The sequence below is a fragment of the Ursus arctos genome, unplaced genomic scaffold (genome assembly GCF_023065955.2).
Source record: "Ursus arctos isolate Adak ecotype North America unplaced genomic scaffold, UrsArc2.0 scaffold_17, whole genome shotgun sequence".
Lineage (NCBI taxonomy): Eukaryota > Metazoa > Chordata > Mammalia > Carnivora > Ursidae > Ursus > Ursus arctos.
Genome location: NW_026622841.1, coordinates 57,218,822 through 57,241,281, shown reverse-complemented (window position 1 = coordinate 57,241,281; position 22,460 = coordinate 57,218,822). Strand labels below are relative to the sequence as shown.

General features: G+C 41.1%; 1 protein-coding gene and 1 long non-coding RNA gene across 10 annotated transcripts in view; one reads left to right on the top strand and one right to left on the bottom strand.

Annotated features, from left to right (window-relative positions):
* PIEZO2 (piezo type mechanosensitive ion channel component 2) overlaps nt 1–22,460 on the top strand; it is a 443,262-nt gene that overhangs the window by 332,005 nt on the left and 88,797 nt on the right. For all 9 annotated transcript variants that reach the window (XM_044382834.3, XM_057313247.1, XM_044382833.3 and 6 more), the window contains 6 exons: nt 1,440–1,670; nt 5,473–5,596; nt 6,706–6,989; nt 8,059–8,207; nt 10,271–10,444; nt 20,477–20,709. In XM_044382834.3, the coding sequence (XP_044238769.2) occupies nt 1,440–1,670; nt 5,473–5,596; nt 6,706–6,989; nt 8,059–8,207; nt 10,271–10,444; nt 20,477–20,709 (1,195 nt within the window). The remainder of the gene's footprint in view (nt 1–1,439; nt 1,671–5,472; nt 5,597–6,705; nt 6,990–8,058; nt 8,208–10,270; nt 10,445–20,476; nt 20,710–22,460) is intronic.
* LOC130543946 (uncharacterized) lies at nt 4,490–22,311 on the bottom strand. The gene is made up of 5 exons (XR_008959743.1): nt 21,983–22,311; nt 20,991–21,048; nt 10,579–10,930; nt 7,840–7,914; nt 4,490–5,387 (listed from the first exon to the last, which is right to left on the bottom strand). It is a non-coding gene; the product is annotated as an uncharacterized LOC130543946 (long non-coding RNA).

The following is a 22,460-nucleotide window of genomic DNA, read 5'->3' as shown; positions in this document are numbered from 1 at the left end:
CAACTACCACGACTGAAAGGCATAGGTGACTTAGACACTAAAAAGGAAAGAGGTTTAAAAAAATCCTCATAACTTGTTTTTCTTCCTCTATCACCCTCACCTTCCCAAGAATAGTGTGCTGGGTGGTGAGGGGGAAAAATCTGTTAGAATGATAATATCTCTGAAGATTATTCTCCTGGGTGATGTGCAAAAAATGGCAGTCACACCTCCATTTCATACTGGGATAAATGTGTTAAATACACTACTTAATCCAAATGCAAAAGCTTTAAATGTTACCTAACTTTTGATAAATGATATTTCCAAGAAATTGTATTTTCATGAAAATAATTCAGCCTTGCTAATAGTTATCAGTCACTAATCTAATTTTAATAAAAGCAATTTTAATTTCCAGTTTATGTTTATCATATGTTTCAACCAAAAATTTTAAATAACTCACCACTTAAAAAGTAAGTTAGCTGCCCTTCAGGACAAATTTGCAAATTGCTGAGGGGAAATATTTGTTCCATGCTGACTTCATTTATCTTAATATTTATCTATTTGCCAGAAGCAAAAGAGAATTGTAAATCATTTTAGACTTTACAACTAACTCTTGGTAATTCATGATATTCAGGAATACAATTGATTTCAATTAGCATCAAACATATCTAGAAAATGCTTTTAAACGTCTTTTTACAAAGATTTAGTATCAAAGATCACGGTAAGAAAGGATGGATTTCGGGAAGTTAGTAATAGTCTTGAGCCTGATTTATGTATTGTTCCGGTAGCTGCCCTTTGAGATACATTTCTGATTCTTTGCAAGTTTCATGTGAATAGAAGGAGATATATCATTTGTCCAGAGTCGGATGGCTCTTCAGTCCTACCCCTTACAGAAACTGATTGTTTGGAATGAGCAGAAGCCAAAGACACAACTTCCTTGTGTAAATATTCTAATTTCTGCGGTGTACATCTTCTTGGATCGTCCCAGAGTGATCTCTGAGGCCTGACTTGTGTGCTTACCCTAGTGATACCCACATTTCCATTTCAGAGCAGAGCTATGGCCACATTTACCTGGCACTCTTAAATAACTTAAATCACTCCGAAGCTAGTTTGGAAAAAGAAGGGATAAAGCACTTACAGTTGCTTCTAATACTGTAAAGTAGGGTGAAGATGAAGACTTTTATACCTAAAGGGAAAAAAATTTGGAAAGAAGACACCCGTGCCCTTGGCTCTGTTCCCTGCAGGAAGTTATAAAACAATGTTCTTCTCAGCAAGATCAGTCTTTTCTTCAGTTCGTCCCTATGCCCCAGGCTGGGACGTCTCTCCGTGATTTCACCACTCTCTCTTCTCCCTGGACTGAATATTATTGACGTTTTCCTTTTAGATAACTTCTGACTTAGCAGAGTGGGGGACTCTACGTTGTACTCATCGCCGTTGTGTTGTCTCTTCCCTTCTCCCTTGAGGCTTGGAGCATCACCTATCACAGCTGGTTGACTTTTGTGTTGTTGATTTGGTCATGCACGCTTTGGATGATTCGCAACAGAAGAAAATATGCCATGATCAGCTCTCCTTTCATGGTTGTCTATGGAAATCTGTTGCTGATACTACAGTATATATGGAGTTTTGAACTTCCTGAAATTAAAAAAGTCCCAGGATTTTTGGAAAAGAAAGAACCAGGAGAACTTGCCTCAAAGGTAAGTGAATAGGAAAATAAGAAAACAAAACATTGAAACAAATCCACAATAATCATGATAAGCATATCCAAGCACAGACTTACTCACATGGGTTTCACATATTCAGTGCTTCACAAAAATGAATAGATTAAAAACTCTAAGGAATAATGTATATTGCTTAGCGGTCTCTATAATTTAAACTCGAATAAATATTACACTGTGCTTTTAGATTGTACTTAAAATAACAAGGCTTTCCACTGAAAGGAAAAATATAGTCTGTTATATTTTAATGTCAATTACAGTATAGTAGAAATAACATGGGGAAATAGGAAAATACAGTGTAAAATGTATCCAAGGGTTTGAGGGCTTTCTTTGATCTCCATTTTCAAAACAGGCTGAACACATTGCTGTTATAGATAATCACCGATTACTAGTAAAAACATTTTCCTTCAATTATGCCTTAAAAAATATTGTTAGCAGCAAAAATTAAGTATGGCACTTATTTTTTTTCCTTCTGCAGATTATATGATATACCTTCATTTGTAGTGACAAGGTCCATGATCTTTCAGTACTCATTATTTTCATGGTCCATTTTAATAGCTTTTACTTCAGAAGATTATATGTCCCAACGTTTCTGTTGTGTGGACAGCATGGCAGACTCTAAACACACATGCCTATTGGGTTGATGACATTGTGCTAAGACAGTGAAAGCAGTCCTGAGACAATACTCCATGAGCCTTGAACACCTTTCTCCTCTAGGCAGAGAATCACTCTCTGAAAGAGACATCAATTTACATCACATGAAACGCACCTTTCCTGAGAGCAAGCACCTTTCTTACAGGTTACCAGACACCCCGTATCCAAGGCAACCAGGCATGAATGGGGTGCTAGTAGATACCAAGGGTTAGTTCTCAGAACAGACTTTTAGTGAAGGCTGTTGGGGTAAAGGAAAAACTCTTACCAGGTGAATAGTGATGACAGAAATTAGATCATAATCCCCTGAGTTCACAGACCATGGCAACTTTCTTCCTTTCTCTCTCAAACCGCACTCCATGCTGACAGTCCCACAGAATATTTTCACTGACAAGTCACCTTTGTCTCACACTCTTCCCTCTCCTTCTCTCCCTCCCTGACTTTCCCCTTAAACACACACCCAAAACTGGTAAGTTAGTCTTTACTTTTTAAGAGAAATTCAAAACCTCATCTTCTGACTATGCAAATCAGTTTCAGCCTGACTTGGAATATTGGTGAGACATCTGAAAATGTATGCCAGCTAACTGGTTGAACTACCTCCTGTCTAATCGAAAATGAGCAGCTCTGGGGCGCCTTGGTGGCTCAGTTGTTTAAGCATCTGCCTTTGGCTCAGGTCATGATCCCAGGGTCCTGAGATTGAGCGCCTGGTCAGGCTCCCTGCTCAGTGGGGAATCGCTTCTCTCTCTCCCTCCTCCCCTCCCCCTACTCGTGCTCTCACTCTCTCGCTCTCTCTCTAAAGTAAAATTAAATTAAATTAAATTAAATTAAATTAAATTAAATTAAATTAAATTAAATAACAGTTCTTGGGGTAGGGGGACATTTTTGGGAAAATAATTGTAAAAAAACTCAGTGTAATTCTGGAGAAAATAGGGTCCGCACTTATATTTTAATGTACCCAGGAGCTTAAAAAAATGCAAGGCTCTATTATAGATAACAACACAACCCAAGATCGTAAAATCTCTATCATGGTGACATTTGTCAAAGTACATTATTAAACACACTGCCGAGTACTGAATGGGTCACTGTGATGGAAAATGAGAGAAGGAAAGAATATGTCTCTGGTCCTCAGAGGTCTGACTAATCTGGGGGAGCCAGACTCAGCTCCTAGGTAGCATCCTTTAGCTGCTAGAGTGTCTTCCCCACTCCATCAAACTACACCAACCATGCCTTCCAAACGGGCTTGTAAATCACACCTTTTCCAGGAAGGGTGCCCCATTTGCTCCTGAGTATTCCTAAGCTCTTTAGACATGCATTAGAGAAACAGATTTATTTCCCAAATTGCAGCTATAGTTCAATTTTTTGTGACTCCCAGAAGTTTAATGCTAGGTTTTCAGAAGTGTAGGCACTCTGGTTCTTGATTTCCATAGGCCTTAAACATGTTGTCCCAGGCTTATTGGGACTGGTTGATGCTGAAGGCAAAGGAGAAGTGGATGTTTACGGATCGTCAAGTGGGCAGTTACTCAAAGTAAAATTGAGCCATTCATTGCCCTATTTATTTTTTTCATGTCTTTGGCTAATATTTATTAAAATCCTACTACAAACCACAATGAGATGCCACTTCAAACTCACCAGGATGGCTAGAATCAAAAAGATAGACGAGGGGCACCTGAGTGTCTCAAGAGGTTAAGCATCTGCCTTAGGTTTAGGTCATGATCTCAGGGTCCTGGGATCGAGCCCTGCATCAGACTCCCTGCTCAGTGGGGCGTCTGCTTCTACTCCTCCCTCCCCCAACTCCTTCTGTCTCACTCACCCTCTCTCAAATAAATAAATAAAGTCTTTAAAAAAACAAGGCAAATAATAATAAGTATTAGTGAGGACATGGAGAAATTAGAACCCCATAGACTGCTGGGGGGCATGGAAAATGCTGCTTTGGAAAACGGTCTGTCAGTTCCTCCAAAGGTGAAACATAGAATTGCCATAAGACCCAGCAATTCCACTCCTAGGTATTATGCCCAAGAGAACTGAAAACCTATGTCCACACAAAAACCTGCACATGAATGCTCATAGTGGTGTTATTCATAATAGCCTCAAAAAAATGTAACACCCTAAATGCCCATCAACTGAGAAATGAAATGTTGTCTGTCCGTACAATGGAATATCATCAATAATAAAAGAAGTGAGATGCTAGCACATGCTGCAGCAGGAATAAACCTTGAAAATATCATGACACAAATAAAAGAAGCCACCGACCAAAGGATATTTAGTAAGTAATTCCATTTATATACTATGTCCGGATTGGGCAGTCTGTAGGGGCAGAAAGTACATTGGTGGTTGGCCAGTGCTGAGGTGAGCTGAGATGGGGTCACTGCTCTGGGGCTTCTTTTGGGCTGATGAGAATATTCTACAATTGACTGCACAACTCTGTGACTTTACTAACAACCACCGAGTCGCACACTCTAAATGGGGAAATTGTACGGCAGTAAAGCTAACATGAAATAACTACGATGTGCCAGGCCCTGTATTCCCTGAAGTAAGAGCTCCCCAAAACACCAGTTTTTTTGTTTTTTCCTAGCCCTCAACAAAACCTTAATATACAAGTATGGGCACTTAGAACAATTCTTCCTTCAGCTTTGGGAGATGAATGGGATATTCAAGGGTTCTGTTTTCCGGGATGAAACCTTCTTCCCATCTGTGGAATTCTTTATCCCAAGGAACATTGCAGAGTCAACGAGTATTATGGAAGAAGTATGTCTTCCTGTTGCAATTGTGCTTATGTCACAGTTGGGACAGGGAAGCAAGGACTAGCACCTCCGGGTCTGAGACCAGTTGCCAAAGCTGACTTCCGGCCCAGATGGAAGTAGTTTGGGCTGTCGAGACACCTCCCCTGGGCCCCGGCGCCCTGCCGGATGTCCTCCTGGCCGTCGACATGCTTGCTGGTGTCTTCAGCAAAGGGGATTCCAAAGCCAGTGACTTTCAGGTGAAACCCAGTGGCTGCCCGACGCTGTCTCAGACAGAGAGGCTTATTTGTTGTGTTTCCGCTGAAGCCTGGAGAAAACATTGTGTATGTTGAATTGTATTTACACTTCAAATGGGTGTCTTAATTCTTGTTTTGCTAATTCTCTACTTTCAGATACTTTTCACCATTACTTTTTGGCTCTTGCTGAGGCAGCACCTCACCGAGCAAAAAGCTCTTCAAGAAAAGGAAGCGCTTTTATCTGAGATCAAAATCGGAAGTCAGGAAAACGAAGAAAAAGGTAAATTAGTGTGACTAGAGAGTTTTGTGCTCTGCAGAATTACAAAGAGAGGGCACCCCACATACATCAGAAAGCCTCTGTGCTTCAGACCAGATAAAAGCCGAGTGTTAACCTGGAGTGATGGAAAACCGTGGGGACGATTTAGTGCGAACGCGGGAGCTCACGAGGAGCTTTTGAAAACGCACTGTCATTTGATCCTCACAAAACTGATTCCCACTTAAGGGAAGAAGAAACAGGTTCGGAGAAGGTACATGGTTTATCCAAGGTCACACTTTCAGAGACATGAAACGATCAGAATTTGAAACTGATATAGTCGTTTTAATTCGTGTTATTGTCGTGGGCAGGGACCCCTTATTCACAGGGGATGCATTCCAAGACCCCAGTGGATGCCTGACACTGCAGATAGTACTGAACCCTGATGATACTGTGTCGTTTCCTGTACATCCATGCCTATGATAAAGTTTAATTTATAAATTAAGCACGGTAAGATGTGAACAACTAATAGTAAGATAGAACTAATATGATAATACATGGTAATAAAAGTTATGTGAATGTGGTCTCCCTGTCGCTCAAAATATCTTCTCGTGCTGTACTCAGCCTTCTAGTGACGCTGTGAGTTGAGAAAATGCCTACGCAATGAGATGAACTGAATGACGTAGGCAGGTGACACAGCATTAGACTGCTATTGACCTTCTGACCATGTGTCAGGAGGAGGGTCATCTGCTCCCGGACTGTGGTTGACCCCAGGTAGCTGAAACAGTGGAAAGCAAAACCATGGAATGGAGCCAGGGGAACTATTGTACTTAACTTTTCTAGATTGTGCAATATTTAAAGCTATCATTGGATACTGGAAATGAAATTAGGTATTATAAAAAGATGAGCATAAAATATTACCAGGTTCATATCTTTTAAACTATATTTCAGGAAGGTTATGAAACTTGATTATGATTCATTATAAATGCTGCCTTGTTAGTGGAACAGTTTGAAATCATTCAAATCACAGAGTAACACATAGAACATTTGCTTCCATGCCCCCACCACACCCAGTCGGAGTTGGGCTCCAGGCGGGGAACCAGCTAAGTGTAACAGCACAGTCTTCTATTTTGAAGATGATGAGCAAGATATACAAATGGAAGGAGAGGCCGAAGAGAAGGAGGAAGAGGAAGCCAAGGAAGAGAAGCAAGAGAGAAGGAAGGAAGAGGAAGAGGAAGAGGAAGAAGACGATGACCAGGACATCATGAAAGTGCTGGGCAATCTGGTGGTGGCCATGTTCATCAAGTACTGGATATACGTCTGTGGAGGAATGTTCTTCTTCGTCAGCTTCGAGGGTAAAATTGTGATGTACAAAATCATCTACATGGTGCTGTTTCTGTTCTGTGTGGCCTTGTATCAGGTAGGTAAACCATTGTCCTCTGTTTTTTTAATCCTGGTAGCTGCCCCAGGAATACATGGAAACTTCCTTTGACAAGATTCTAAATGACTGTAATCCCATGAACATGTTACCTACTGTGATCAAGGCAGTTCAAACATTACATATTAAGAAGGAAAGGGGAAATGACTATCTTCAGCTTATTCGTTATTTTAAAATTTGGGGCCCTTAAAAAGTAAAAAAAACAAAAGAGTTCATGAGTTTTTCAAAACTTCTTGATTAAAAAAAAAAAAAAAACCCTGTCTAATTATATGCATTTTTGAATAGTCATTGAAGAACAGTGGCTAGATAATCTAAAATATGGGATGATATCTAGTTCACTTGTACTTCAGACTCTAGAATCAGAAAACTGTGTATGTGTATACTTATCTATATGCATGGTGCATGAACTGCTTTAGTATTTTATTCATTAGAATTTATAGACGATCCCACTAAAATGAGTTGGCCTCTCTACCAATTCAGCCCTAACTTACAGAAAAGTGGTAGCTCAGTCATAGAAACAAGTGCAACGGGACACCCTTCTTGCAGGCAAACAACAGAGCACATAAAGCAACTACACTAATTCACCTGCAGAGTTAAAAGGATCTCAGCTGAAACTGATAAAGTTTTGAAATACTTTTAAATACTGAAATTTCAAAACGGAGGCAATTTTTCTCCCAGCAATAACTACCATGATGGCAACATTGACCATATCATTCCTTGAACGGCTCCTATAGACTAGCTTATAAATATGATGAGTGCATCCTCTTATCAGCGCTCAAAGTAGGTACGTACAGAGGAAGAAAGGGAAGCTCAAAATGGTCCAGCAACTTACCCAAAAATGTAGTTAGCAACTATCATAGTACTGAGACTCCAGTCCAGATCCAGCCGACTCTATGAAGAATAGAGCCTCAAAAACAAAAAGTGAAATCCATTTGATTTTTTAGTATTTGTCAATATCATCACCCACCATACTCAAATAAACCAGATGCCTTTGTAAGGTTTTTTAAATCGGTTCTTTTTTCTTGTTTGTTTTTTAACATCTGATTCACAGGTGCACTATGAATGGTGGAGGCGAATCCTAAAATACTTTTGGATGTCTGTGGTTATTTACACTATGCTGGTGCTTATCTTTATATACACATATCAGTTTGAGAACTTCCCAGGCTTGTGGCAAAATATGACTGGACTGAAAAAAGAAAAGTAAGAAATTTGGTGTAAAATCGGCTGTGAAAATGACAAACGGGATGAAGACTTGCATGCATATTGTTCGAACATATTTAGGAAAGGTTTTAGTAAAACATGATGTCATCAGTGTCATTCTGTGGTCTCTCTGCCAAGTCCTGGACTTGACACGTAGAGTACGTACTTAATGAATATTGACTGAAAAGTTCATTTTCAGCCCCATTTTTAAAATTTCTGTTTCATGTGAAATACCTGCTTAGTCCTTCACCAGCCATGCCTTCTACTTTCCAAACTGAAGCTCAGTTCAGCAGTTGAGTTGATTCATAGGCTATAACATAAAGTAGCAGCCTCTCCTCATTTATGTAGCTGGTGCGAAGATTCTAAGGAGTACTTGACGCCACAGAGAGAGTGCTAGCAGACTAATGAAGACGAAATAATTGTTCGTGTGTGTAATAGATCTGCGCATGAACTGTATCCTTTTCTGATTTGCTGCTGTAAACTTCTGAAATGAGTTACCAGAATTGGGCACAGAGCTGAATGAATATACTGAGGTGGCTAAGAGAAAAGCTTAAAAGGAAAGACTCGCCATCTAGCTAGGCTGACACGTCTTTTACATTTATTTAACAAATATTTGTCAAATATTTCCTATGTGGCAGACACTGACTCTGCCTGGGGACATGTCAGGAAGCAAGACAGACCGAGTCTAAGCACTGCAGAGTTTATATTCTACTGGAGGAGACAAAAAAAAAAAAACCCTACTTAATGTGCAAATAAATTAATTACAAACTGTGGCAAGTCTGTGAAAGAAACAAACAAGAGGCTGAGGCAGTGAACAGTGGGGGACACAAACTATTAACGAAGTAGTCAGGACAGGCTTCCCTGGGGAGGTGCCTGAAAGTACACCTGAAGGGTTTGTCTTAAGAAAAGTGTGTGAGTTGGGAGCTGAGATGTGAAAAGCATTCCAGGTAAAGACAGCAGCAAATGTGAAGATCCTGAGATAAGACTGAGTCTGGCATGAAAGAGGAAGCAGAGGAAGGTTCGCCTGCTGGGAGCAAGGGGGACAAGTGGACTGAACAGAGGTGGAGAATGCAGCCAGGCACCCGGGATGTGCATGGCTCGTAGGTAGTGGTGTTGGCATTTATTTTCTTGGTGAAATTTTTAAGTCTTTAAAGAACTCTTGACTGTCTGAAAAAAAAGTGCTGTCAGAGGGTGAGAATAGAAACCACAGGGTGGGTTAGCCGGCAACAGCTGGGGTCCCGTGAGAAATGATGGTGGTTTCATCTAGACTAGGGGGCACAGAGACGGATAACAGAAGTGGGCAGCTTCAAGAAATGTCTAGGAGGCTGAAGGAAATGTGAATGAATACGATGTGAAGGCAAAGACAGACAGACTTCCTGATTTCAGAATGTGGCACAGGCAGGGTAGACGGTGTACCAGGGAAGACTCCCGTGGGGGCCGGGGGTGGAGAGTAGCGTAGCTGAGCGAAACTGGGAAATCAAGAACACTGCTTGGAAGACACTTAATATGAAATAACTGTGGGGAAAAAAACCCAACAACTTCTGGTAGTTTTTTGGGCACGAGAGAGTCCACAGGAGAAGCCTGAGTTGTAAATGCACATTTGAGTCATTGGTGTTAAGATGGTGTATAAATCCCTGGGATTTGTGAGATAATCTAGGGGAAAATAAGCTGGAGAAGAGACTCAACACTGAAGTCTGGGACTATTTCACATCTGGAGGTCCAGTAAAAAAGGAGGAGACAGGGACAGAAGAGAAAAACCAGGCCAGTGTGGCGGCACCAAGACCAGAATTGTTTCGAGAAGGACTAGAGGCAGAATTAAACAAAGACAGAGAAGCAGCCACTGAATTTGGCAGTATCGAGGTTGTTACTGACCGCTGTAAGAGCAGGTCAGTTGGACTGATGGAGACAAAACCCAAAGCAAACGTGCGGGAGAGAGAAATGCAAGAAATGGCATAACAGGACAGTGAAGGACTGCGATGTAATTTATAGCAAAAAGAACATGCACTCATTGCCTAAGAAAGGCATTTGCTTTTTGTTTCATTTCTTTTTGTTTTGTTTTACAGGCTTGAGGATCTTGGCTTAAAGCAGTTTACGGTGGCAGAACTATTCACTCGTATATTCATCCCAACCTCCTTTCTGTTGGTATGCATTTTACACCTTCACTACTTCCACGATCGGTTCCTGGAGCTCACAGACCTGAAGTCCATTCCCAGCAAGGAGGACAGCGCCATCTACAGGTGAGCGCTTGCAAGAAGCACGAGCCTCTTGCTCTGCGCGCCACAGCTTTGATTTCCCACCTCAGCTGGGCCCCCTGCCGGAAGCCAATAACTAACCTTAGAGATTCACCCTTGAGCTTTCTATGAGTACCCACCTGTGAGTGAAAAAAAGAAATGAGAAGAAAACGTGTAGTATTTTCTGACAGTTTCTGAAACCACACGTAGTGACTCACGGCTGGTTGATGCAAAGCGACCTTGGTCGTCACGTGAGTAGGTTTAGAATAGCGGCACAGACGCGAATACTTCAGCGTTGGCGATGGCTGTCCTGTGTCTGCGCCGTGATGTGTTTTTAGAACATTTATGACATCTGGCGGATTCAGAGGATGAGTTTTCTGTTGTGCTGACAACCAGTTTAGAAGCGAGAGCATACCAAAATGTGGCGTGCAGAATGTCCCTTGCACTCTGGGAATGAAGAACTTCAGCTAAAGGGAAAGAATCTGCATTCTCCTGGTAATTAGAATAACACGGAGGGAAATAGAGTGAACCCAGTGTCTGCTTTTATCAGCTCTCTGTTGTCTTCTCATCTACAAATATATAAATTGCTCACAAGCAACAGATGAGATGTCTCTCTCCCAGCCCGTGTGTGTTGAAACCACAATGATTTTATCACAAATCTCACAGTCTGGTCCCTCACAGGGAAATGTCAAGCATTCTTCTAATGAACGTTCATACCAATGTCTCTCTTTGCTTCAGATTTAGCCTATGATTCAGTTCCTGGAAAAACCCTTGTTAAGCAACCAAGGGAGCAAAGGGCTGTATGGAGGGAGTGCAGATGCCAGCCGAAAATCCCCTTTAGTCTTTTTGACTTCGCTCTGAACTCTTTTTCAAAGGAAACAATGAGTACAGCAAAAGAAGATGAAGTAGTATTTCATCAGGCACAGCTTCTGAACTACCCAACCAACGTTCAATTTTCTGCTATCATAGGGACTAGAGTCATAGATAACTCCAAAGCTCTTTTATTTGGTGATAAAAACCATTTTGTAATCTCTATCTATTTATAGCCAGCAGATTTCTTTTCCATATTGTGTTTTTCGGACCTGAGTTTACATTTCCTTTTCATTCTGAGTATGCTCCAGATGCCTTTCCATCTGTGAATGGCTCCCAACCAGTAGAACCCAGAGGTATCAAGCAGTTGTTATTTCTTATCCCATCTCGCCACTGTCAATAAGCAAGCTCAGCTAAAACCTGTCTCCTCCCAACGCCCCTGGTGCAAGGGAATGGATGGGGTTAGTGGCTCCCCTCAGTGACTATCAACCATTAGGAAAAATAGGTAGTTATTAGAAGTCTGAGAGCCCCCTAGGAGAGATTACTTCTAAGCAAACTTGTTAGCAAAAGAAGTCACCCTAAGATTAAAAGCTTACAAACACAGTGCTGTCATAGGAAAGTAAGAGTTATCAATCATTAGTAGAAGTATTTTTGATGACTTTTTTTTGCTTGAGAAAGCTGGGAAAAATTAGTTTCTGATATTTAACTCTGGCAAAATAACATGCTTTATTTCATTATAAACCCCCACCATTTGTTCAAAAAGTCATATGCAATGATCAAGAAAAACCTATTGGTAAACAAAGTATATTTGTATGTTTGTAAAAGAAATGTAATATCTGGTGATTGCTAATGACGCCTTAAATTTTCTTTTCCTTCTAAATGCCTTTCTTCCCTTGGATCTCTATTTTCTCCTCATGTAAAGTTCCTCCAGGATGTAGGAGCTTTTTCCTGCCCTTGTTCTTATTACCATGTCTTTGAATCTAATGTCACACAATCAAATAGAGATATAGATTACAGTTTTCCAGGAAAATATAGATTTTCAGGACCACAGTTTTGCAGAAGACCATGCAGCTCAACACAGACTGTACCAGCCCAAAAGAATCAGAATTTCTGAGACCTAGGCTATGTGAAAACTGAATTTGTTCCTCAGAGTTCCCTGGAAGCACGTAGAACATTATTAAATTATGTAAGTTCTGGGGAAGGACTATAGTCTCACGTGGAGATGCTTTTTCCCTGTTTCCATGGTTGCTCCACTCATAGCCCTCACCCTCCATGCCATGGCAAGAGAAGAAAGAAGATCTTAATGATCTGTAGCCATTTAAGGTCATGGCTTGCCTTCCTTGTGACCATGGGTGAGTCCCGAGCATGCACTGAGCAGTTAATTTTCCAAGAAAATATAGAATGACGACACAGTATATAAGGCCAGATACCTAAAGACGTTAGGAACATGGGATTTCATTTTTAGTTCTTTTGAAAAACAGTTCTCTAGGACCTTACAGAGTTCAAAGTTCGGTTCAAATTCAAGTTCGGTGTTTTGGGATTTCCTGCAACCCTTTACTATAAAAGTCCCCACATTTTAACTTTGAACATAGAATACATATCCTATCTTTTTAAGCACCTTGTTCCCATTCTGGTGTTTTCCTTACTAACAGTATTATTTTGTCCCTGGAGCCCTAATAAATGACCACATTAAGATCAAAATGATGAAGAGAAAGAAGTATTTACAGAGTTAGGATTGACTGTCATGCTTTTCCTTCTCTGCTCCCGTCTCCTTAGTAGAAGCTTTACAGAACCTGACCCACAAATTGGGAATAATTGATTCATTGTGTTCCTTACACTGATTCCAGCCAGTACTGTTGTTTCTGTCAATATCCAGCTGTTCTTTTCCTGTTTTGTCCACTGTTTGTGTGTGTTGTGTTTCTGTGCACACATAGGTTATGTAGGCAAATGTCACTTATATCTGAAGAATTTATTGTGTTTAGCCTTAGAGAATTGATAAAGTTAGCATTATGAAAAAGCTTTGATATACATGATAATAGGAAAAACTATTATTTCTAAACAGGTGTTTTCAGGAATATTATTTCACTTATCTATTGATAAAATATATAATATTAGAACATAACTACAGTCTATGATAACATATATATTTAATAATTATGTACGAAATAACCATTATGTAATTAAACATCCATCCCTGACCACACTTTGTTTTAGAAGGTATTCTGATGCATATAGAAACAAAATGACTTTTTTTAACTTCAGTCTTAGAAAACTTAGAGAACACTATGTTGTATTTGGTTACTTAGTAGGATTTTTTTTTTTTTTAATTTGGGGGAAGGAACAAGAATTCCTCTTTTAGATTGTCTTTTATGGGATAAGTGTGCTCTGAAAATTGAAACATTACAGATTTTTAGTAAAGTGTGTGAGAGGGGGTGGGACGAGAAGAACAGAGCAACTTGTTACCTTCAAGCATTTTTCCTGAATATATCTAACTTCGCATTGCTCCTGAATCTTGCTGCCCTGACTCGTCTTCGTGCAGGGAAGTATCGATGAGCACACACCTGATGACTTAAAGCTTGCAAGACAGTCTACCTCTTTCCTCTCTAACAGTCTCCTCTTTCTCTCTCCCACCTGTCTCCTCATCCGCATGCCACCTTGCGCTTCCATCTCTCACCTCGTAGCCATGCCAAAGTCAATGGGCGCGTATATCTAATAATAAATAGGTGGGTACTTCAATGTTTTCTCTCTTGTTTTTTTTTTTTAACGGTCTCTTGGTGTGTTAAGCACTTTGCTGTTTTGTAAACGAAAAATGATGTCATCAGATAGTGGACAGTGGTCTTGTGGTATGCTCATGGATGTATTTTGCCAACCAAACCATTTGGTGTTTATCCCGAATGGTGCTGCAAGTGGATTCGGAGGTTGCCGAGGGTCTTCAGCTGGTGCTCAACCTTTGCTCTTGGTTCAAATGGATGCCCCATTAATTTCATTCTTTGGTAAATTAGTTCAAGGCTTGCCTGAGAGCTTATAACCCTCTTGAACACATCACTGAGAGCTCAGCTCAAGAACCACCTCCTCCACAGACCTGCCCACAAATGCCAACTTTCCTCGCTACAAGTAATCTGCCCGTCCTCTGAACTTCCACAGCACTTTATCGTTGCTGCCTTCTGACACTCTGTCTGCCTGTCTGCCTTATCTCCCTTGCCAGAGCGTCAGCTCCTCAGGCCTGGAGTCCCTGTATAATTCACCACGTGTCCACGTACCACCTACCTCAGGGCCTCACCCATTTGTTGACCCTCGGTAGATATTTCCTGAATGAAGTGTTAATAGTCACAGCAATATATGGTTAAAAGAAAACGAAGATATCTGTTTCTTCAAATATACTTCGACTTGAAAGATCAGCATATTGAATAAAGATCTTTTATGTCACCAGATTTCACTAAAGATGCAGAGGTGGGCACTGGGACAGGGCCCTCCCTACCTTAGAGCCCTATTGCCCAGCTGGGGAGATAAAACATGCAGATGACCACACATAATAAAGAGTAAGCTTTGAAAAGTGTTGTTTGCAGTTATCCTCAACTGCCCTAAGAGTACAGAAAAAAGATCCTTTGGGATCTAATTTACTAAAGCCATCCTGACTTTATTAAATAGGTAAATTAAAATATCCACTCCTATAACTTTATGCCATTTGTAATAAAGCCAGTAATTTAGGTCATAGAAACATGTATTTTGCAATAAATCCAATTAACAGAATAACTCTTTGAAAGATCTGTTGGTTTTCTATTCCATTTGCTTTTTTCTTAAATAAAATCCCAAGGCTGACAACCAAATAGCAAACTCTGGAAGCCAAAACTTCTAGAAAGAAGTGTGAAAAATTAATACATCACTGTGCAGATCACTGAAGAAGGAGGGATGAAGACTTGCTGGGTCCTTTGGGAGCCAGTTTTGTTGACAGGCTGAGAGAGAGGAGTCAACCTCAGGTTTTTAGCTGATAGGCAGAGAAGTAAGATAAAAACTCTAGCTGGAGATCTTGAGTAACCATTGAAATTTCATCTCTTCAAATGTAAAGAAGTTCTCTCTCAATCTCTCCACCTCCCTCGTCCCTCTTTCCCTCTTCCCCTCACTCCCCTCTACTCCTGTATCCCTCCATCCATCCCTCTCCCTCTCTCCCTCTCCCCCTGCTCATCCATCTCTTTCTCTCTGTCTCTCACTGTCTCTTCCCATAAAGTATTTACCATTGTCTATATGAGGAGATGGCTGGGACACCTAAGAAGGCAGAAGTTGGCTTGATGGGCTCCAACAGCAGGGACTGATACAAGTTACGGTTCCAGTTGTCTCAGACTTCCCTCTTGAGAGAAAGCCTATCCCCATTAACCCAAGTCACAAGGCCAGGGAATGTGCTCAGGAATTCTTAGAATGACCAAGATCCAGAGTCATATAAAATCATTAAAAACTCGAAACATTCCACTGTTAGCACTATCTTCTTTGCGGTAGAATTTTCATTTGTGTCTGAATGCTAACATACTAAAAAAGGCCAGAGTTATTCCCCAGAGAAGATGTTACCCAATAAACTCTTCCCTCACTGTGCTTCTGAAAGGCTGTGTGTAAAGCATGTCCAATTTTGAATAAGACCTAGTCTTGGTGAAAATAGTAAGTCAGTCCTTTTATTAAGTAAGTTTTCTTTCTCCCATAATTTTTTCCTTGTATGCTCAGTGTTATTTCATAAGGAGAACAATGTGTTTGTAAATGTGAGTTCTGGATGAAAGGGAAGAGATACCTACATTCAACTTCTGGGTTGATTAAAATTTAGGCATGATCTAACAAGGTGTGAGGTAGGGGTGGTAAGGACAGTGGGTGACTGATAAAATTTTGATGGTACAAATAATTGTGAGGAAGTTCCAACTGAATTCCTAAACAGAATGAATTAGAATATTTTAACAGGAGTAATGGTCATTTCTGTCTCATATGCAGAAACTAGAGCCATCATACCCAACCCTGTCGAGTAGATTTTTGGAGAAAATTACTACCATGCACATTTAAGATGTGATTTTAAACTTACAAATCAAATGCTCATCTGTGAATACCATCTTCTAAAAGTGTGTGTACATTCTAGAAAATAATCTTAAGCAGTGTAAATTTTATTTAAATGTTACTTATAAACACTAGAAATTTGCACGACACCTCTTTTCTCTAACAGTCTGATGAATAGGGTGGGTACAGTTTACATTACCACATATTCCAAATTAGAATAGTCATAAAAATAAATGGAATTTAGACTAAGGAGATGTTACAATGGTAGACTTTCCATTTTCTTTCATGGGAACTACCCTAATTTGTGGTTTCATATATTGACTCAAATTCAGATCCTAATACAGAATTAAGCCTCTTCAACTGTCCATGTAACACAATTAGTTTCTTCTGTTTCACATAAGAATGTTCATCCGGTGTGTAGAATTCATTGGCCAAACACTCAGTGAGTCACATTGTATACCAAGCCCAGTGCAACATTTTGCAAGAGAGTCCAGGAGAGTTAAGGCTGGCTTTCTGCCCTCAAAGGAAGAGTCCCCAGAACCATCATTAGAATAAAATTATGTAGATGAAAATGGACAGATGCACGCATCAAGAACCATATAAAGAACTGTATAAAGAAAGCCGTGGGTGCAGAAGGAAAGAGTGAGTGACAACAGAAAGAGAACATCACCTGTTTTGTTAGAAGGCAAAAGGAGAAATGGTGAGTCAGCGAGAGGATTACAGAGCAGAGCCTGGAGCAGCATAAAAACAAAGCAAGGAAGTTACAGGTGTGGATAAAGACAATGCAAAAGAAAAGAAAATGAACTCCATAGTGGGGAAAGGCATGCAAAAAGGTGAGATTTAAGGAAGTGGGGGAGGGTCTTCTCTGAGAATCCAGGTCATCACCATGTCTATTTGTAAATCTCCTTCAAGTGCTGATTAATTTGCACATGAGGGTCAGCACAGAATTACCAGTATTGTAAGTATCATAAATTTCAGGGAGCATGGTTAACTAATTTACTTTTTGGAAATCCAGGATCCCATTTTAAAGTTTACTAGGGGGGAAACACCTACGTGGAGGTACACAGGCTTTCCAAGAGATTCGGTCCAGCTGTTCACTACGGCAAACTGGGGGTTAGTTCTGCCCATGAACTTCACATTGTGTAGACAGCCCCACCTGAGCAGCAGCCCAGCCTCAGTGAATGCAGTGGTGGCAGGTAGTGGGCAGAGAGCAGAGAGCACAGAAGGTTGAGAGTGGTGGGGACAGACTCCCATGGAACAAACCTTTGCTCTTTTTCTTCCGAATGGCCGTTGCAATACACAAGTTCTGGTAAGAATGTGCTGATGACAGAGTTACAGTCCAAGTTGAGCCCTTGTCCCAGTGTTCAGCGTGGTGTGGCATATTTCTTGCAAAGGCATATTTCTAACTCCGCTTTTTCATGATACAAATTATCAAAGTAGTACATGAAGATCTATCATTAGCAGATGGTTGTTTACTTTAAAAATATTCCCTGTGTACTAAGTAAGCACTGTGTTAAGAGCTCAACAGAAATCACCTTAGTTTTCCTAGAATCCTGTGAAGTAGGTGCTATTATTCCATTTTGCAGACCAGCAGACTGAGGCTTAGGAGACAGGGTAGGGAGTTTTGTTAAATCATCTAGCTAGTAAGTTGTCTAGTTGAGGCTTGAATCTGAGTCTTTTTGATTCTAATGAGCATGCTTTAACATATTTTGTATAGCCTTCGAAAAAATTGCTATTAAAAAATGGAAGGAGAAAAATGAAAGTCTTTACACAGGTATCCTTTTTAAAATCGTAAACTCCAATCAGGCACTAAAAATATTTTCATCTGTACACGTTTTATGCACACAAATTTCCTCATGCAATTTCTCCGTTAACAGACTCCTGGAGTCTAGTAAACGACAGCCTGATACAGGTTTTCCCTTTTTTTTTTTCTGTTATCTGTTACAAGCTCTCGAGGTTAGACTGTTCCAGAAGGCATCTGGTCTTACATGCCCTATTTCCTCCTAAGGATTATGTCAGACGGAAATGCGTCCTTGGTTCAGACACAGATATTTAGTTCTCTTTTCTCCCCAGCATTATCTAGTCTCAGATCTCTCCTAGACTGTTACAAGTTTCCAGAAGTCGACTTCCAGACATATTTCCACAGGGTTTACTCTAGGGTTTTCCTTTGATTCCTTCATTTGCTAATCTCACCTCAGTGTGCCCCAACTACGGCAAGACACTTTGGGGGTCTCTTTGCTTGTGGACTTTTTGTTATGTAGCCAGAGTGGCAGCTGCAGAAACAGCCTCATCTCTGTAAGTTTCATTCCACAAATTAGCTCTCATTCTTGGCAAGCTGTTTTTCTTGTCAGTACTAAGTCATGGCAGTAGATAGTAAAAAGGCACTCCAAGATGGTCATCCTTCCACCAAATGTCATAATGAGAAGTATCTTCTCACTTATAAAATGCATCCCCTGCCAATGCTGAAGAGAACATATAAATATTGACAATTGTGTGACAGCTGACTGCTTTTACATGTAACACCATTTCACATGCAGAGTCCTGGCAAAGCAAGAATAGCACATATGCCTCCTGAGATTTGACATGCAGTGCTGGTGTGTAAAATATGGTATTGTTTCGGGGAGGGGGAGGGATTTCCCCAAAGACAGGAGGGTGGATTGACTAGCTTTGGAAAATAAGAAAGTGGTATGTCATCGTAAGTCCTTCCACCAATATAGAGTCATCAGGACGTTCTTTCTTTATTCAATTCACAGTGTTTCTGTATTCTATAATTTACTTGCTTAGCACCCTGTTAAAAGGAGTTACTTTTTAATGATAAAAGCTCTAGAAGTCTAAGAACAATGCAGATTCATTGCAATAGGTACCCAACATCATAGGTATGTTTCAAATATAAAATCAGTGTGTTTCAAGTAAGCTTAGATTTTATCTAGCCAAACTTACTCATTTCATAGAAAAAAAAGTGAATTTCAGAAAGGTTAAATAATATACTCAGAGCCCACAATTATACAGATACAATAACATTATTAATTGTCCATCCTGTTACAACCAGGCTGAAATATGCATTAATTATTACAAATGGAGAAGACTATCAGTATTTCCAGTAGATCTTTCCCGATACCTCCTTCATTGCCCACAAATGTTCCTTCAAATTCGCTATGAGTAAAAAGATACACTTTTTAACAATTTAGGAGGAAGATGGTACTCGTTATTGTCCAATACTAAATAAGCCGTAAAGCTCTGGCTGCTGTCCAGGCTCAGTGAAACTGTACCCCGTGCCTCACCCGGGCTGTCACACCCCGTCTCCCCATGACTGTGAGTCCCACAGTCAACACCAGTGCCCGCAGACTGGGACGTGATGCAGACTTCTTAGTCTCAAAAGCATTTGCTTCCACTGCATATGCTTTAGATGACAGCAGAGTGGGATGAGTGTGCAAAGGTGGACTGTGATTACACGTTATTTAAGAATAATTTTTAAAAAACCTATTTAGAGTGTGACTGACTGGATTCTTGTGGGATGGTCTGCTGCGTTACTAAAAAAGCATGACATGATTTGCCTCTGTCGTCTATACGTTCTCCCCTTTATGACCTGCAATCCTGTCCACTCTCAACTCAGTGGCCAAGCCTAGGGTTCATAGCAAAAGCACACTCTTGACGCCGTCCTGGAATGCACTTGGCATTAGGACTTACTGCAACCGCATACAGGAATGCGATAGTGGGTGATACGTAGCATGATGTGTGATCTCTGACTTTCCTTATAATTCTTCTGTTCTCATCTCCTTTTTTTCCTTTCTATTTCAATTACTTTGAGCAGCATCAAGAAAAAATTACCAATCCACCAAAATGAGTAAGTCCCCCGTGAAGCCATGAAATGCTTGCTCTACGATTGCCATTTCATGCTTCTACATCCTAAACTCTGACCATTTTCTCCTCCGGGAAAAATGTCAAGTTTAGGTGTCGATAGCTCTCATTACTGACTAATCACTAGAACCCAAATTGGAAAAGCTAACAAGACCTGAGTTTACAGTTTGTTTTTAGAAAGAGCTTTTAAAAAAAAAGTGACAAGATGCTAACAACCCCACATTGCAAGGCCTGTGTACCTGCACTGATTTTCATTTTTATTTATCCTCCTTTTACTTGCCCCTCACTCAAATCTCTCCTGGCGCTCTTTCCTCCCCTGACTCGGCTGCTCTCTGCCAACAGACTGGCCCACCCCGAAGGAAGCCTTCCGGACCTTGCCATGATGAATCTGACTGCCAGCCTGGAGAAGCCGGACATCAGGAAGCTGGCCGAGCCGGGGGATGACAAACCAGAGGGATGCCCTGAAAAGGCTGAGAAGGCTGAGCTTGGGAAAGACAGCGAGGAGGAGGCAGAAGAGGAGGAGGAAGAGGAAGAGGAGGAGGAGGAGGAGGAAGAGGAAGAGGAAGAGACTTCAGGTAACCCACCCACTACCAGTAGCTGTTCTGAAAATCCTGGCTGACAGACTCAGTGAATGAAATGGACTGGTTCCCGATGGGTGGAGATTTGATCCAGTTCATGAAATAAAAACTGGGGTGTGGTCTTTTGGTTGCTATAGTTACAACATTGCAGTTCCAATGGCTCCCATCATTTCCTTGCGACTCTGAGGTAGAAGAAGAGAGCAGGTGGCTGATTGTCAGCCCCTGATCCGCCAGAGGTGGTCCCCACCAGGCCCGGGGGGGTGGTGTGTGGCTCTTACCTGTGCTCAGTCAGAATCCTGGTTGGGGATGTTTCCTACCAGCAGCAGAGGCAGGCATCTGTGTAGAATTTCAGAAAGTTCTAGACAGGGCCTTTTCAAATGCATTCTCAAAGAAACCAGTCTGGGACTTCCCCAGAGAACTGGTACATAAGAACATACTTGTAATTTTGTGCTAATGTTTCAGGACCTGGGAACCAGAGGAGCAAATGAGCGATGGGATAATTATCATGTCAAGCCAACTCCTAGAGGTGTTTTTGTTGTCATTGTCAGTTTAGGTTTTTCCCTCTTTATTCTTCAGGCTCTTTTTTCTGTTTTGAGTTAATGTTTAATAGGGCGTGATGAGAACTGGATGTCCGAGGTGATCAGGGTACCTTATCTGACACAGACCAGAAAAGGCGGAGCGCCTCGTCTGTTCAGCAGCTCCCAGCCAGTATGGGAGGAACGAGACTGGGTGGCCTCTGGGGCGGTGCTCTGGGGCCACACCGTGAGGTGCTACACTTGCCTTTGCTGGTGCTCTGTGCTTTAAAGGATTAGAAAACGAAAAAGCACAAGGCAGAAGATCCCTCCCAAAGGCAAATTCTCCCAAACCTGGTCCCTTCCCCCCCCCCCCCCATCTCAGAAGACCCTGAGAGGGACCCAGAATGGCCCTTTCCATGTCTAAGTAATGGCTGTTCCTCAGGGTGAAGGAGAACCAAGCTCCCAAGGTGGGACCAAGACTGGGATTTGCTCTACTACTTCATGAAGGTTTTGAGCTTTGCTAAGAGGATCTTACCAAAAACTGGATTGCACTTTGTTCTGGCACTCCCTCATACACCTGCCATCTATACTGACTGAAATCTTTGTATCAACTATTATGTCTGTCACTTTGTAAATAAGCATTTTTCACAATCACCAAAACCTTACTGAAATTTTAGAACCGAGGACAATAACTGCTACAAGCATCCCAGCCATGTGAAGAAGATGTTGCTTTTAAAGAAATGCTCTGGTCTTACCTGTCTGAGCTCCTGAGCATCTGTCTGCACTCGTGGCAAGGTGCTGGTGCCACAAAATAGTTCTGTCTCGACTTCCATCCACGTGAACTCCGAAGCCCTTCTAGATAGAAAATACCCCCAGTCTGCAAAATATTACTACTTAGCACAAGGGGGAAAGGACGGAATGACTAATATGATTAAAAATTATGATTAGGGTGAGTCTGACCACATTTTGTGAACTGGGACTGAGTCATTCAGACTCTCAGTGTTCACTCTCAGTTGCAACAACAGCAGGCTCTTGCCAATCGTTCCGTGGGGGTGAGCGGTGAGCTTTATCCACTCCCTCTTTAAGGCCCCGGAACTTACGGAAGCACAATAATGGCAAGAAAATGTCATTTTGGGGGAGCTCAGTTACCTAATATTCCCAAGAAATTAGAGAATTATAACTCAGCCTTAAGAGTAGATAAGGTCAAAAATACTCCTTCATGCTGATTAAATG